This window comes from Aythya marila (genome assembly GCF_965140915.1).
Source record: "Aythya marila genome assembly, chromosome: 9".
NCBI classification, from domain to species: domain Eukaryota; kingdom Metazoa; phylum Chordata; class Aves; order Anseriformes; family Anatidae; genus Aythya; species Aythya marila.
In genome coordinates, this window is record NC_139050.1 from 2,764,736 (window position 1) to 2,778,529 (window position 13,794).

At 34.7% G+C, this 13,794-nt stretch overlaps 1 protein-coding gene across 2 annotated transcripts in view; it reads right to left on the bottom strand.

The window, feature by feature from the left end:
* Positions 1–13,794, bottom strand: part of RASA2 (RAS p21 protein activator 2) — a 64,302-nt gene that overhangs the window by 11,940 nt on the left and 38,568 nt on the right. For both annotated transcript variants that reach the window (XM_082766987.1, XM_082766988.1), the window contains exons 6-15: positions 12,980–13,063; positions 11,088–11,160; positions 9,777–9,853; positions 8,293–8,391; positions 5,957–6,113; positions 4,660–4,808; positions 3,198–3,312; positions 2,696–2,770; positions 1,871–1,994; positions 356–462 (exon numbers count right to left, since the gene is read on the bottom strand). In XM_082766987.1, the coding sequence (XP_082623113.1) occupies positions 356–462; positions 1,871–1,994; positions 2,696–2,770; positions 3,198–3,312; positions 4,660–4,808; positions 5,957–6,113; positions 8,293–8,391; positions 9,777–9,853; positions 11,088–11,160; positions 12,980–13,063 (1,060 nt within the window). The remainder of the gene's footprint in view (positions 1–355; positions 463–1,870; positions 1,995–2,695; positions 2,771–3,197; positions 3,313–4,659; positions 4,809–5,956; positions 6,114–8,292; positions 8,392–9,776; positions 9,854–11,087; positions 11,161–12,979; positions 13,064–13,794) is intronic.

A 13,794-nucleotide genomic window follows, 5' to 3' on the forward strand; every position in this document is an offset into this window, starting at 1 on the left:
AAGAACTAAAACTATTTCGCTATATGGCTTAAAAAAACCCTGAGTCATCTTGATATTCCAACAAAGCAGCACTTTTACATCATTTGGGAACACCTTATAAAGGCTGAAAAATGTGATGCCTCCAGAACTGCAAACATCTTAATTCCACAGGTGAGGTATAAAACTGAAAACCTCATAGAATCATCAAATATCCCGAGTTGGAAGGGACCCATACGGATCATCAAGTCCAACTCCTGGCACCGTAGTAAGTGATCTTACTTCCCAGTTAAGGGCCCAGTGAAAGTAGCTTATGACTTCCCAGATAAACAGATCTGACAGTTATGAATAAAACAGAACAAAGCTTCACAAAACTTACTGGATGATGAGGTCGTAAATGAAAAGTATGAGGTGAGACTACGGCTACAGCAAAGAAACGAAGAAACACAAAGCTGCTCACTGCAGAATACTGTACATGAGGGTCATCTGCAGAGAAAAACGATGAAATGTAACATGCACTAAACTTAATAGGAAATAATGAAGACAGTCAACATAAAAATTCTTAAGAAGATCACGTCAGAGAAGACATTTATATTTTAAAATAGAGCAGAAAAATCAATGAAGCGCATGAAATGAGAAAGATGATCATGGTAAGAAATGTTCTACTTATAATGGGGGGTTTATTTCTCTGAAGAGAAGTTCTGTTCTCAGAAAAAAAATTGCTCATCAGCTCCACTATAAGGAACAATGAGATCGTTGCAAGCACTTATATATACACACACATATACAGCACTGATTAGATAAGGCTGTATGCACATTAAACCAAAAGAGAAAATACTGTAGCAGCTGACTCAACACTAGACCTATCAGGTTATTCACCCATAGGACTAATAAACTCACAGACATTAATGCTGCACAACAAATGTGGTCAACACATATGAACAATTTCAACTCCAATTCCAAGCTGCATCTGTGATTTTATAATCACAGTATTGTATAATCTTGATGCTCTGAGGGCTTTAATATTTTCAGTATATTTAGGGTGTAATAGAGTGAGAACACATCCTTAATGCAACGACAACTTCAATCTGATCTGTCAGATTAGTTAGCTGTTCTAAAACAACTGTCTTAACCACAGGAATTTATGACCCCAGGTTCAGTGATGAACACGAATCAAATGAAAGCCCCAGATAGTAAAAAGTATGTCCTTCCTTTGTAGCCTGTCAGATGACATTTTAGGTTTTAATTGACTGGAGCATCAGAGTATCTCATACCCAGCACATTATTCTTATATTAAAACCATTCTGAAAGAATAAAGGTTTTCTAATTCTCTGGTCACATTCCAAATACGTTAAATATTTTATCTTCTCCATGCTCTGCTCTACCTTGACCTTTAAGGTAGTAAAGCTTTTCACTGGACACTTAAGTTATGAATGTAGTAGTCCTAGTCAACATAGTTGCCATTCATGTAGTTAGATATAAATATAAAAGTGAAAATTTCACAATTATATGAATATAAAAAGTGAGTATTTCACAATTGTATTACTTCCTTAGAAGCAATAAAAACAGATCAGCTCTTCTGAATTTGAATTATCTTTTTCAAATAAATTGCTTCCTGCATAACTTGTGGATTTCTTCCAGTACCTTGTATCTTGGCATCTTTTTTGCTACCATCTTATATTGTATCAGAAAATACATATAATTATTGCTGATTTACCACAAGGCTTTACTAAGGCATACAGTCTGACCAAAAAAATAAATGCCTGATTGTTGAGGTAAGAAGTTCAGAACACAGTAATGAAAAAGACAGGAATTTTAACAATGCCCATAAGATAAATATAGAAGTTAATTATGTTACTCTGAATGTAATTTTCTGAACATAGAGAGCACTTACTTGGAAATCTTTTGGCAGCCAGATGCCTCAAAGAATAAAAAACATCACACATTAGGGTAGGACAACTTATACTTGACCGCACAATTTCACGGAATACTTTGTCTACATAATAGCGTAGGTTTTCCTGTAATTATGAAAAAAAGTCATTTTTCAGACCATTGACTATGGCTTTTCCCTGAACACAAACATAACACTTTTTTTTTTCCAAAACATTGCCTGATTATTCCTCTATGTATTTTAGTAAAGTGCGTATTTTAAAAGCTTTGTAATATTTATATGGTATTACTAGTGTTAAAAGATTATTTAATGCTACACACATGAAAACACATAAGCAGTGCTTGGTAATAGAAAACTATCAAAAGACATTTTTGTGATTTGACAATAGATAACAAAGTAGTAGTACTTCCCATGCAACCCTAGGAATGTTAGTTTAGCTTGTTGCAGCCACTAATGCTTTTAACATCATCCTCTAGGAAGAGGCAAGCAGCAAGTAGAACTTCAATGAAAAGTATTAAAGTACTGACTAGCTACTTCAGCACCTGGATGCTGTGTGGAACATCAGAAACCACAATATCCAACAAATTGGTAAGGAAGTGTGTAATTCTCTAGCTTTACCTCCCTTGTTCACTGAAAACCATTTTTTGTTTTAAACAGAGATAAGAAAATACATTTTTTTCCTTTATTTACATTGGAATCAGAGAACTATACCACTAACATAAGTAATTCAAGTTACTGATTTGCCATTATACGGAGCTGCCTTTTAAAATATTTTCCTATGAGATTTTGAGAAAGCTTACATTAGGAAAAACAAAATAGGAAACTCACCATATTAATTTCTGCATTATCCCCTTCTCTTAATTTGATCGGATCTATTTCACAGGGTTTAGGAGACTCACATATCTGAAACAAACAGAGGTTTAAGAGTTCCAATTTTCAGATAGCATGTGTTGAAATACAACTCTTTAAAACTGGACCGCCTCCTAGATTTAGGGTGAGAATTCTAAAGGAATTCCAAGCAGAACAGCATGCAATAACCATCCTCACTTTTGTGTGTGCTTTTTTATATAGATCAATTGTATAAAGCATCACATGGGAAAATTCTACAGTGTGTTAAGAGGCTGGAACAACTGTCATCAACTTGATTTTCAAGCATCTACAACAGAAAAAAAAACAGAAAGTAACTCCCTCCACTAAATATAAACCATTAATGCTCAATTTAACTTTCCTCTAGAATTCCCTCATCTGAGTAATTATTGCTGCATAGGGATAAGAAGAATGCCCATGAAAGAGACAGTGTCCTGCAAATAGCTTCAGCATGATAACCTACCTCATCAATAACTGCTTTCAAAGTAACCTTTAGGTAGTGTTTTCCCACTATTTTCATCATTTCATCTACACACCGAGTTGCTAGTGAATTCCCTCTGAAGACTGTGTTTGCTTCTCTGGAAGAAAAGAATTGATTTTACTTGAATGGGGAAAAAAGGGAACTTGGCTACAAAAATCTGATTAATATTTTACCTTGCTATTAAGTAATTACAAGTTTTTATCATGTATTTCAGTCAGAAATTTCAGAACCTAGCTATCCAGCTTGTAGTGGCACCCAATGAACAGAAAGAGAATAAACAAAGGTCATGATATTACTATTAGCAAACCCAGGAACAAATAAACACATAGGAAAGCCCCAGAAATTTTATACAAAGAAAATTATAATTCAGTGCTGAATGTGAAAAAGAACTATTGGAGAAAACTCCCCAAAAAGTGAAGACTTATACCAGACTGGTATGACTGGTATACTATTATTCTTCCAGTGCTCCTGGTTGGCAAACTCAGAGCTACAAAAAATAGCATACTACTAACACTCTACTGACAAATTCAGACATGTTTAGATCAAAACATATTTAATCTTCAGTTGTGTTAGGTTATTTGTTACATATTTTGAAGGAAATTGGAAGCCAGCTGTAAATCTCTTATCTGATGGGTTTAGTATAATCTGTGTTTGTCAGTTTAAATATAATGGAAAGGAATATGCGTACCAAAATTCAATGTAAAAAGTTATTTTCCATGAGTCACCTCTTTCTAAATGAATTGGTTCACCTTAAATTAAATCTTTAACAACTCAGCTTTAAAATGAACAATCCTGTGGTGAAAAAATCCCTTCCACTTCTCCACAGGACGTGACTCAGCACCTCAGAAGCCACTACTCAGGTCTACTTCATTTCTCTCCTAACCACAGAGCTGCAAATCCAGGGACCATACCCTCCTACAGATATGATTATGTGGGAAATCTCCTGTGCTTGCTACTTTCAAGGCACGTAGGAGGACACAGACTTACTTATGAGGCATTCTTGCAGAAAAGAAGTAACCATAAGTCATATACCAGAACGAAAGAGGATGAGATTCTTAGCAATTTTTCAAAACATTCAGTATCAATCTACCGACCAGAAAAAACTTGGAGTGGCTCAATTCTGATATTTTGAAACAAAAACTGTGTGCTTGCAGACAACTCTAGATTCCTAATTTGCTATGCTTAGCTGTATAATGGCTCCAAGAATATTTTACAGACAATCAATTTCATCTAAAATAGCACCATGAATTGGTAACTGATTCCCAGATTCACTGTGATGTTAGTGAATGTTTTTACACACTAACATTAGAAGTTGCGTATCAGTTTTTCCATAACGAGAAAATGAAATCTGACATGCTTATTTATCAATGCTGTAGTGTGAAGTCCCAAAAAACCCTAAAAATAATTTTAAAAGGTGTAACATAACTAAACATGGAATACATACTGAGTGTCCTTCAGGTCCAGTTCTGCTACTGCAGCAACAAATGGGACTAGCTTATGGTGGTGTAGTAGCAACCGTACAAGAGGCAGAACAGCATCATACTTATCTCGACAAACTTCACATAATATGTACGCAGCAGATGCGGAAATTGGCTGTGGGAAAGCAGAATAAAACTTTGTAAGTGAAGTAGTTAAAGGCTCTGCTTATACATGGCAAAGTACAAATCTGACTCAAATCTAGCAAAATGAGGGACATAGCTTCTTAACAAAAATTTTTGACATTTGCTATATAACATGACAATTACGTTTCCATTCTACATAAATATTTAATTAAAAATTGGTATTACCTGTTCCACACTTAAGAATAAAAATCACTGTCTACTCACCCTTCCCACTCTCCCCAAAGAGTGGGAATATAGCTTTCTGACAAATCCAAGCACAAGGCAGTAAACAACTACGTTACTATAATGCCATATATCTTCACAGGACTTTCCTTACTATAATTAGAGCACACTAAATTACAGTTTCGAAACTTCTAAGATGTCTGTCCCCATTCTTCTGCTGGGAATTCTAACACAAAAACATATAAAAAAATTTAAGTGAAAAGCCACTGACTGCCAATAAGCTATGTTCATACTTGAATATTGGCTAGTAAAAATCTTAGTTACGGCTTCCTCTTTCCTTTCCTTCTCCTCTGCCAATGCTTCAATGCTGAAATGAAGAAATTGTGTAAAAGACCAAGTAACTATAGTGACTATAATTTAATTTCTGGCTCATAATGCTATGCTAGCTATCTACCACACTTCTATCTTAGTCACTATGTCTGAAGGGAGACATCCACTCATGCTTAATATCATACTAGAGGAGATGGCAGCAACTTAGAAGAGGTGGAATTAGACATCAATTCGGAAGCAAACCATTTTTGACAAAGGTGATTGTTCACCCTGTCAGTGCCAATAATGAATCGATGTTCCTTGGAAACTTCTAAATCCAGGGGTCAAAACCCCCTGGAGAAGTGGGAGAAGACAGTGTTAGAAAGAAGCAACTGACAAGTAGAAAGTTGTTTTTTTTTTTTTTTTTTTTTTTAATTGTTTCTAGTCAGACAGCACTGGTTACTTCACTGTGTTTGTTGGTTCTTCTAAAATAAAATTTTGGTAGTTTGGAACAGAACTAAATGCTCTACACAAGCTGCTTACTGAGTTGCAGCGGAAGTAATGAAAAAAATTCTTTGCATAGTCCCACGTAGGACAATATAATTCATTTTAAGTCTTCGTTTTAAAAGTAATTTTCAACAGAAGTACCTGAACATCTGATGATTTTAGCAGCAAGTTTCTTAGAGAAACATAGTATTCAGAGGGAAGTACACAGTCTTCAGTGTAGCAAATATTTAATCTAAGTGATCCCAAGTCATCAGTTTTAGAAGACTTGTTGCCATTTTCTCTTGGTTGAAGCAAGTACCTAAAAGAATAAGGCAATTCTAAAATATTAAGATTTACATTTTATTAGTTTGACTAATTTTACAGTAACGCAAAATATCGCCTTTTGTTTCAGTATACACAAACTCAGACAAGTGTTGGTAAAAGTCACATCAAAAAAGACTGAGAGTAAAGAAAAAAGAAGCAGTATTTGGTGCACCTTCAGCAAATAACAGAATATCTATTTATTTTCTCATTTCTTTGCAAACACCAGAATAGGATGTATTTCCAGGACCTCTGCTGGGATAACAGGAATAGTTAGAAATGATGTTGAACCTTCTTGTTTTACATCTGTGCTATGATTAGGGTGTCTTGACCTTGCAGATGAATAGCTAATATCAAGAATTTGAATGGTCTAGTCTGAAGACAGTAAAAATATGTATTACCAGTCTGCTTTCTTAAGAAACAAGATTTAAAAGGTTTAAATACTTTTAATGTAGTCTTTTCCTACTCTTAATACAGAATACATTTAAAACAATCCTTTGTTGGCTTTTGTTGTAGTTCAATTGTATTCCAACAGGAGGTGCAACAGAACAAAAATTTTAACAGCTTTTAAATACTGTCACAGTATAGTTCCAACATTCAGACCAACAAACTAATTGCATCTTCAAATACTCTTTTACAGCCATTTACATTTGTATGTTTACAATCAGAAAACCTGATTATTTTTTTTTAATAATTAGATGTACTTCCCACAAGGGCATGCTAATATCAAGCACAATGAATTTATATGAAGTGCCTGACAGCGTGACTCAAGCTTATTTTTCCAATACTTTGTGCTACTATACTAGTGCTACTTCTTTATCTCTTGGGGTCCCATTGTACTTCAAAGCATTTCATGTGAACTAGTAATAGTTTAAGAAAAGTTATTTTTAATCACAGAACTGTTTTTATAAGCAGGTCATAATTGGATTAAAAGGGTGTTGACATGCGAAGTACACCTACAGAATGTATTAGCAGACTTAAGACCCTCTATCAATACTTTGTCAACCATACATGAGCCATATCCAAGAGCTATATGAACACTGTGGTAGTAAGTCCGTGATAATGTAAATTTTCTCTTAGCAGGTTTTTAAATGAGGCACATCATTATGTTAACATTGTTACACAGCTTTTGATCAGCTCAGAGTGCTGGCAGAACAAGACTGAAAACAGTCAACTGACAATTGAAAAAAAAAAAAAAAAAAAGACAAACATTTATTATGTTTAAGACTAAAACTCAAAAGTTCAACTCTGACACATCTAAGACACTTGGAGGCTGTCTGAGGTGAGTACATGGAGCACAAGCAGCCCTTGGTTAAGACCTGTGTTCCATTTAGTTCTTATTTATCCACTTCCTCTGTTTCCTTCATGGACATGTGAGGGCTGTCATCCTTCCCTTCCTCCACCCTCTGTACTGAAAGGTTCAATAAAACCAGAATATTCTACACACTTCAAGGCAACTGGATCTGCTGTACTCATTTCCTGCCACTAGGCATTTCAGACAGTAGAGGGTTTAGAGACTGGCTTTCTTCAGAAGAGAAGTTGCTGCTATGTTATAAGCAGATGCCTCTCCTGAAATCTCTTTGTAACTTACCCTTCCAGCTTTCAAGCTTCTACACATGCTCTTTTGAAATGACACTGGGTTGTTTCCAGAAGATATTCCCTCAACCTCCCCGAAGAAAAAAAGCACCATACTTTTTTTACTAGTTTTATTTTAAAATCAACTTTTCATCAGTTATTCTGGAAGGCTAACTTAGGAATTTAATTACAAGCAATGCAATACTGAAAAGTTCCAGGTTAACTGGTTAATCTGAAAAGTATACACAGATCACTAAAACGCAGCAAACTGAAACAGGTATATTCAATATTACCTTTCTTCACTCCCTGCATTTTCCACTCAAACACATTAACTATTCTGTGGGAGACGGCAGATTGGCAGAAGGGAAAAAGTACACGAACCCTCTGTCAAGGTTAATTTATTGAGCAAGAAAACCCTCTAGAAAGACATCTTACCCTTTGCACCTTGCATGTACAGAATTCTAACCTTATTCAGATGAACTAGACTACAACAACTCAAGCAGAACAACATATTTCAGTGAACAGTTAGAATAAAGCATATCCTTTGCAAGGGGAAATAGGCATGTTAGAATAGAATTAACTTATGAGCCATCATTTCTCACCATGCTTGAAAGGAATCATTTCTTAACACCTTCACGGGAACTTTAATTTCTCCTAGGAAGATGTCTTGTACCAAATTTCCATTGTTCCATAGGTCAACCCTGAAAATCAGAACATTGCTCATTATTTTTTTGTTCCCCAGAGTAATAAAAATCCTCAAGTTACAGCAACTGCCTTACAGCACTAATCCACATGCATGCAGGCAGGAAATGTTAGAAATGTCACTCCATTCTAATTAAATAAAGAGGAATCAAACAAGTGGCTTATTAACCCATAAAGAATAAACAAACAGTGAAAGTTAGACTTGCAGACCTTGCATCATTAAAAAAAGATTCCACCCCCGAAACTGTCCACATTTCTTCTTGAATAACTCAAGTGAACTTTTTAACTGATATATATACACATATCCCTCTCTAATTGCTAAAACTGGGCACACCGCAATGCCACACCGACACATGCGCATGTTTTTCCAAAGAGAAGCTTGTATGTTTACAACCTCAAAAGGAATCACAGACTCCAGACATGCACCTTGTGTTTTTTTTTCTAGTACTTCTTACCTCGCTGACATTTCTGACAGACAGCAGATGTTAAGGAGAACAAAAAAAAAATAAATACTAGATTTGTTGGGGCATGACTATTTTTCTAAAAATATTTGCATCTATAATGATATACACAATACTAATTAAGATATTCATGAAGCTAGTAGTAAAAAATGCACAAATTTAGTTCTATAATAGCTATTATCTAACCACTAAATTCTTCTGATGTCTTTTAGGAAACTTATGCTAGCCTTGAAGATCTTTTTGTCATTCAGTATATCTGGTGCATGTATGTGCATGAGCACAATAAAGAAAAGAAGCTGAGTACGGGGGCTCTCAACTGTTCTAACTGCATGGCAAAATTACAGACAGACCTGCTCTAAGAGCAAAGCAACAGGAAAGGGGTAATGTACCCCTTTTTTGCAAGGAAAAGATGCAACACAAACGTTTCTCTACGAAGTAATGTGAAACTATAAGAAGCTCATAAGAAGCCTTTTTTATTATTATTTAAAAAAAAATAAAAAAATACAGCTACCTGCATTTGAAACCACAGGCAAACATCAAGTATGCTGTTATCCTTCAGGACAAGTTCTGTACTCAATGTTCTGCCCAAACAGTATGTACTGACAGCAGGAGGTCCTCATGCCTCTTTACCCACAGGAAGGAAGTTTAGACCACTAGATACACTCTAGCACTATTTACTTAAAAAATAAAAAAAAACAACCAAACAAAAAAACACCACACCACCATTTCATCTTCAGTAAACAAAATACTACAAGATTTGAGTAATATTCTATGTTAGAAGGATCTTTAGTACAAATCTATCCAGTAATTCTCTAAAGCTACATCTTGAACAGCTACAATAAAACATTTCCTTATTGTCTTGAAGTACAGTAACTTATGATGATAATAATAAAATAAATTATTTTATAATCTACATAATTTACCTGACTTCCAATTTCTCAATGTCTTCTTCTTCCACCTGAAACTGGGACTTTTTGGTGTAACTGCTGGATCTGGTTACCTGCAAGTAGAGTTTTTCTATTAGCACACTTTTTACTGTTGTATTACACAACTCAAAAACCAGAAAATCTCAAGACTAACACTGGTAAATAATTACTATTCCTTTTAAACAAGGAAAACATTCAGTTTACGAAACAAACTGCCTTTTCACAGAAAGCAGGTTAAAAAATGTTGAGAAGAGGTCACAGGAGAGCCTGATAAGGGCTAGCTGAGATCTAAGGGAACTACAGTACAAATCTATTAGAAAAAACAAGAAGGAAATATGACATTAAACTGTCAAGAATTTCTTTGGTTTCAGCATGAGCCGGAAGAAAGCATTAAGGTTAGTCTTGAAACGTATAAGGAAACAAGAAGTGCACTTCTATTGCCCTAGTTATATCACGATCTTATTGTTATACTTTCTAATTTCTTGACTGGTCACATTCTCAGGTTAACTCTGGTAAATCAGAAGTCATTAAGCTACTGGAGTGTTTTTTGATCATAGTTTTATCCTATTATCTGACTTCCCAACAAATCACATTCAGTATCTTGAGCAGGTAAACTGAAACACATGCTATACTTGTTACTCTATACTTAAGTAGGGAAAAATGTCTCACTGAAGGCATGCAGCAGAATCAGGATTTATATAAACACAATAAATTTGAATACATTTAAGGCACAAGTTTTACTACTTTTAACTCTCAAGTGAACAATACAAGCAATGTAGTTTTTAATTACAACAAAATCAGATATAAATTTGGAGTCATTATTCGGCTATAGTAGGGCAACTCAAGCGGAACTGAAATCAAATCCCAAATAAAAAGAGTTAATGTTCTTTTAATCAAATCATGAAATTAGCCTTTATTGGGTATAATTGCTATGTTATTTTATTAAGGAAATAAATATATTTCTCAAGCTGAAGGCTCTTGAAAATATTTAAGTTGAATTCCACAGGATAGGTTCAAGTTCTGAGAAAACTCCTATTGGCAGCAGATGGTATATAAAAAGATTAAAGATAACAAGTTATCTTTACATATGTGCTTATTAAGAAAAGTCTCTTTTTACATAGCAATCGAAAGGGAATGCTATTGTCTGACAGTCCACAGCAACGTAAGGATGTCTACTGGAGGGGTTAGCAAAAGCTCTTTCATTTGCTTGAAGAGAGCTTTCTGCATTAGCAACTGCTACACAGCTCACTTAAAAATATTTGAAGGATTGAATAAAATAGATAGACAGAATACCACACAAAAAGTTACCTCAAAATAAAATGTTTCGTTAAACTGCGGATTGCTTGTTTTCTTCTTTACTTTGGTCTTCTTTTGGTCATTCCTGTTCCAATGTGGTAAAATTTTTACCATAGACAACTTAAACACACAATTATAAAGACATTCTATTGTCAAGAAGGGCCCACACATTTAAGTTTAAATATTTTGTCATTTTAGAGATCAATCTTACATGATTATCTTCACAATATAGTCTGAGGTTAAAATTTCAAGCACTTATCAGTGCACCTGTTCAGCCCAAGTTTCGATTTCATTTCACAAGTGTAATTTGCACATAAGGTAAAATATTTTAACAATTCATTAAACACTTCAAGCTTAAACCTATAGGCAATTTTGTTACCACTGCTTGCAGGTTATGAGCACAGTTTTCTCGATTGTGTTCAAGTGACCATTTTTGTTTTTTCCATTTTCTTTTGGTAGAGAAATACCCGCTATTTCTTTACACAGACAGGCTTACACCAAGCTGTTCAATGTTTTCATTAGAAGAAACTGCTGTTAATACTGAATTCTAAACAGCATAGGGACAAACAAACACTCCCAAGTCCTTTCTGACTTATATAAATAAAAATTACAGGTTTTTACATTTTAAACATTTATTATAAAGTCTTATTTAGCTAGTGAAAGGCTATGATAGTATAAAATGCTTTATAAAGCAAACAAATATATAATGTAGGTGAAGAAAAACAGAGAATGTAGAGGAAAAGGTGTCTCCTAGCCTTCAAACAACTGTTTTCAGGAGGTTCTGGCTATATAAATACTCTGCTCATGGTACATGAGTCAGCCATGCATGAGATCGGAAATTCTTAACTTCTGAACTTGTCAGATTTGCACGTATGTGCCCATACCACCAGGATAAATATTGTGCAAGATCAACCTTCACCCTGTTCCATCTGTATCACAGGACTCAGACAGGAAATAGCTGTCAATTTACCTTTGACAATCAACAACACCATGCTTTCCAAGTATAATGATAGACTCTCCCTAGGCATCTTAATAAACAGAAAAAAAGAGTAAAAAAATAAAAATAATAAAAAACGACACCTAAAAAACCTGATCATCCATTATCAAGGAGAAAAAAACACCCCATTCACTTAGAGTGGATTCAGAGACCATTCTTCAGAAGTCTAACACGTGTAAGCTTTCTAGTAAATGTCCTGGTACTGTGCTCATGTGACAGCTCACCAGTGCCCAAGAAAGTGGGGATGAATTTCGGTTTGAGGTTGCAAAAAAGCAATTGATAGCTAGCTTATGTTACATGTTATTGGACAGGGACTTGCAGACAGAAAATGTGTGATAAGGGATTTTCATAAACGAAAAACCCCACCAGCTATTCAGGATTACTGATTCAAAAAATATAAAAGAAAAAAACCTTGAATTGTGAGTAATTTGAATGTGGCAACCTGAAGATACTGCCACTAGAGAGGTCTCACCAGAACCTCTATCATCTTGCTCTCACCCAATTCCCAAACATTTGCTGCAAAGAAACTAATAAATTAAGGAAAATGAAACAGAAAAAGGTGAGTGAGAAATTGACTATATTTATTTGACTAAATTTGACTAAAACTAATAGTAAGCACAGTGCAGATATCAAGAGGTCAGTCTAAAACCCGAGAGTTATGAAGAAACTAAGAGTGATAAGTGGTTCCTGGCTAGTGCTGGCCAGTCACAGAGTGATCAAACATATTCATAACTTTCAGAGGATGGGGAGAATACTATACCAGTGGAAAACGTGATGTGAAGTATTTTTCTGAAAAAAGCAGTATTATTTAAAACCCCCTGTATTTTAAAGGTTTTGCTTAAAACTTATGGATTTCTTTTCCAGATCACAACATTTTGGATTCATTCATTTTATAATAAAACGTTACCTGGATGGACCCACAAGAGAGACTGTTGCATAAGGGTCACAATTCTGTCCATTTATAAGAGGCAATCCATGGCATTCCTTTATGCTAAAAATGAAAATGCAAACAGCAGATCAATTTATTTGGTTTTAAAAAAATAAAAACACAAGCAATCCTTTCTTTTTTAAAACATTTTTGAAGTCCTCTCCTCTCTCCTATTAGTATAAACTTTGAGGTAGATTTCTTTATCTGTAAGATTTCTTAATCTGTAACTACAGATTTCTTTATGATAACACAAGGCAATACTCAGGCATACAGTCAGACTTCAGAAGCTTTGTGCGGAAAAAATCTTGGAATTGCTTCAAACAAAAACATTCCAGTATCACACATGCATGACAAAATACTAAGTAAAATGATCCCCCATGTTAGGGGAAAGTGCAACCTTCGTTAATTTTTAAATCTGATTTCTCAAGGCCCACAAAAAGCTACTGGGCCTCATCCATGATGGCAGCAACTACATTTGGAATGCATTAAAATGGGTTTGAATGTTTTGTTTCAGCTAAACGAGGTTCTGAGTTGAGTATGCAGTCATATCCTGAAATATTATTTAAAATTAAACATCCAAAGCTATTAGTGTATAGCCCTAGCATGTCTTGGTTCCTTCCATGCTATTCAGCCACAGAAGGAAAGAACAGTTTATCCTTAAAAATAGTTCCAAAGGTAACATCCAAATTCTCTTCACGGTAGCATATGATCACAGTTAAAATGCCCTTTTAAAAACATAGCATATAGCATACAGATTTATATATATATATATATATATATAAAGCATACAGCAA